This window comes from Lupinus angustifolius, chromosome LG13 (genome assembly GCF_001865875.1).
Source record: "Lupinus angustifolius cultivar Tanjil chromosome LG13, LupAngTanjil_v1.0, whole genome shotgun sequence".
Lineage (NCBI taxonomy): Eukaryota > Viridiplantae > Streptophyta > Magnoliopsida > Fabales > Fabaceae > Lupinus > Lupinus angustifolius.
The window spans coordinates 9,862,742-9,865,930 of NC_032021.1; the positions used below are offsets into that span (position 1 = coordinate 9,862,742).

At 37.0% G+C, this 3,189-nt stretch overlaps 1 protein-coding gene across 1 annotated transcript; it reads right to left on the bottom strand.

Annotated features, from left to right (window-relative positions):
* LOC109363434 (sm-like protein LSM3B) lies at positions 394 to 2,959 on the bottom strand. Its single transcript, XM_019609696.1, has 3 exons — positions 2,737 to 2,959; positions 1,822 to 1,917; positions 394 to 759 (listed from the first exon to the last, which is right to left on the bottom strand). Exons 1-3 carry the CDS (start codon positions 2,848 to 2,850, stop codon positions 679 to 681), a joined length of 291 nt encoding a protein of 96 aa, XP_019465241.1. The 5' UTR covers positions 2,851 to 2,959; the 3' UTR covers positions 394 to 678.

Consider the following 3,189-nt stretch of genomic DNA (forward strand, 5'->3'; position numbering starts at 1 on the left):
GCCCCACTTACCTGTGGATGTGCCCGGCTCGGACAGGATTGCCTCCAGTGCGAGGATACCTGTGGGAAACCAACAAAAAAAAACATCACAAAAATCTACTATGTTTCTCTTTTTATTTTCTCTTGTCAACCAAATAAAGCCGAAGTCTTTCTTTATCATTCTTTCTATGGTTTTTATTGGTCTTCCTCTTCGGCGGAAGAGGCCTTAAACCTAAGATTGTGTGAACAACTCCAATTTAACATATCTATCTCATTCAATCAAACACTTTCTTGGAACAGCCAAAGAAAACACTTGTAATTAATTAGACAACCCTCTTACTTCAACACAACTTACGCTTCCACTACTATGGCTTGTAATATATGTTTCCTATATATCCTTCAAATCATGGATGGCTAGCTTTAATGGAATGACATTGACACCAAATCAATAAACATGACTTGCTCTTATAGAGCCACTAATATTAGCTCCACACTGCCACCAAAAGCTTTGTGATGTACTTGATATGATTCACATGCACACAAAAAATGAAAACTGACATTTTTAAACAGAAATCACTAGCAAACATGTATGTTCAGGAACTAATCTAATCATAGGCAATGACATAACTATTTTAGAAGTTATGAAAATTCATCAATAGTACTTTGTCATTAAAATGATTACATAGTTCATCCGTCCATGTCACGCAGTCCTCAGTGGTGGTGAAACCAATATCACCCCATCGCCTCTAACAAACAGGAAAGGAACTGTTCGCTTTGTAGTCTGAAAATCATAAGAAAAACAAAAATCATCCAAGGAAAATTATCTTATCCATAATAAAAGTAGCAGCATTACTTGCATTATGTTGGGAGGAAAATAGTTTGATGGTTGGTGCAAATTAGGAATTGGAAATATACCTCCATAAATTGGCATAACAGTAAGGTTGTTGCTTAATGATCACGAGGTCATGTGTTCAATTCCTGGAAATAGTCTTTCCACGTGCGGGAGTAAGGCTACGTATATTTGCCCTCCTCGGACCTACTAAGTGGGAGACTCGTGCACAAAGCCACCCTAATGCCTATATATGACAAAATCCCAACAGATTTTCCTTTTCTTTTCAGGAATTCATTACTGTTTAAATCTCTTTTTCGCACCTAGTGAGTAAAGCTAATAGCTCTACACACTTGTTAACATCCAACTCCTAACATAACAAGGCTAACCGGGTTGGGGGCAAGAATCTAACATTCTTATATTAAATATGCCAAGAATTCTCTCCCTATTACTATGTTTATGCTCACGGATAAGCACTCCATTTAGGCTTAGCACTGAAAAGATGGTTTCACAATCATATCTCATTCATGTTCAAACTAAGTTTTTCTTTCAAGATACCTTATAGAATTATAGACCATTGTTTAAAATTGTGGACCACATTATGTCATGCGGACACAACATTGTGGTTACGGTGGCCCTACAACTGCATCACACCGCAATTGCAGTATGTCACAGAATCACAATTATATGGCCACATTGGGCCACAACACAAATGCATTGGACCGCATTTTGGCCACACCAACTTCAAAAATATTGTTTTAATCACACAACAATTCATACCGCAACGGCCACAGTCGCAGTAACCACGCCATGACTACAATAGTAACCGCAACAGCAATTTAAAATACTGTTCTTCACTATAAACACCTATTCCTGCATGGCGGTAGATAGGTAATCATGGATGCTGCCCTCAACAATGGTTATTAACAGTAAAATAATCACCAATGGTTCAAACTTTCCAGCAATCATTCACAGTTCTACAATTTAGAAAAAGATATGCAGATTATAACTTACCCTCACAATTTCTTCATATGTCTCATCATCAATTTCCACAGTAGTGACAATTTCTTCGACATCGCCAAGAATCATATTAAGATGCTGATCATAAGCCTGCAAATAAGTGTTGTAAGCTCAGTAAAGAAAGCATATATATTAAGCTGGTGAAATATTAAAGATCAAGATAGACATCAAGGGCCTTTAATGATAAGGAAGCAGGTACAACATTCTAAAATAATTATCTCTTAAACAAAATATGAGGGTGTACAGAAGGCAATGGTCGAATGTGTAAGACCTCAATGGACCCCAGATAGGCTGCCAAAAGGTTGAAATGTTCGATTACTTAGAGCGATACTTGATGAGAGGGGGCAATCATAATCATGCACATTAGTTCCGTAAACATAGGTTGGGGATACCCTTGGTAAGGGCTGAATATATGTAATTGATCCCACCAAGCGAGAAGGTTCGGACATTGTTGTAAGAAACAACAACTCCTCTCGCATAATGAGCTACAAAGACTTAATCCCCACTAGCAAGTATCAAAGTCAAACGATTATTCTTAACAATAGTTTTTATTTTCTTGTTTTCAATATTTTCGTAAGTCTATCTGTGGGTAGATTTTTGAAAGGAAAATGGAGACTTGAAAGTAATGAAGTAGCCTTCCAGCTGAACCTAACTCGCATATGGACCCTAGGTTCTGTTTGCGAGTTAAGTTTTGGAGGGAAATGAAAGAAAAGAGAAGGTTTCAGAGTCATTTCGCCCATGTATTTCAGGACTCTCAGAGCCTCCCATTTATCTTCATTCCCCTCCAAAACTCAAACTCGCGAACAGAAGCATGGGAATTAATATCCAGATGGTTATTAATGAAAAGGGAAAATGTGTTTTGAACCAAACAGAGACTAGAGAAGAATAAGAGAAATATAAGGAACAAACATGAAGCTTTCCACGAAGCTCTCTATCAGAACGAAGCTTGACGTAGATACGTTCGTCGAGGCTGAGCCTAATCAGATCCAAAGGCTCCTTCACTGCACTCTCTTCCTCTGCCATTCTCACTATACTATTTTCTGAACACTTATTTCTCTTCTTCTCGTTTTCACGTTCCTTCTCCAAGTTCAAATTGTTGGTTGGGAAGAGATTTTTTTTCTATTTGTGTTAAATGTTGTGTAATGTTAATTCATAAACCTAATGGATCATGGTTGAATATTACAAATATTGGGCCTACTACTGAGTTCTTTTTTGTTTTAAGAAAAAGTTTTTTTAATTTTTTAAAAATAAATCAATCAGACTGTTTTTCACTCACTATGAGAGGTATTGTCCAGCACTTATATATTAAAGGGCATTTATTTAAAGTAAAAATTTAGATAGTGGACTTGTGACCCGCATTGG

Coding starts and splice junctions, on each gene's coding strand:
- LOC109363434 (XM_019609696.1), bottom strand. CDS start 2,850: ATGGCAGAGGAAGAGAGTGCAGTGAAGGAGCCTTTGGATCTGATTAGG. Junction 1,918..2,736: donor AGCTTCGTGGAAAGCTTCAT/GTTTGTTCCTTA, acceptor ACTTATTTGCAG/GCTTATGATCAGCATCTTAA. Junction 760..1,821: donor CATATGAAGAAATTGTGAGG/GTAAGTTATAAT, acceptor TATGATTTTCAG/ACTACAAAGCGAACAGTTCC.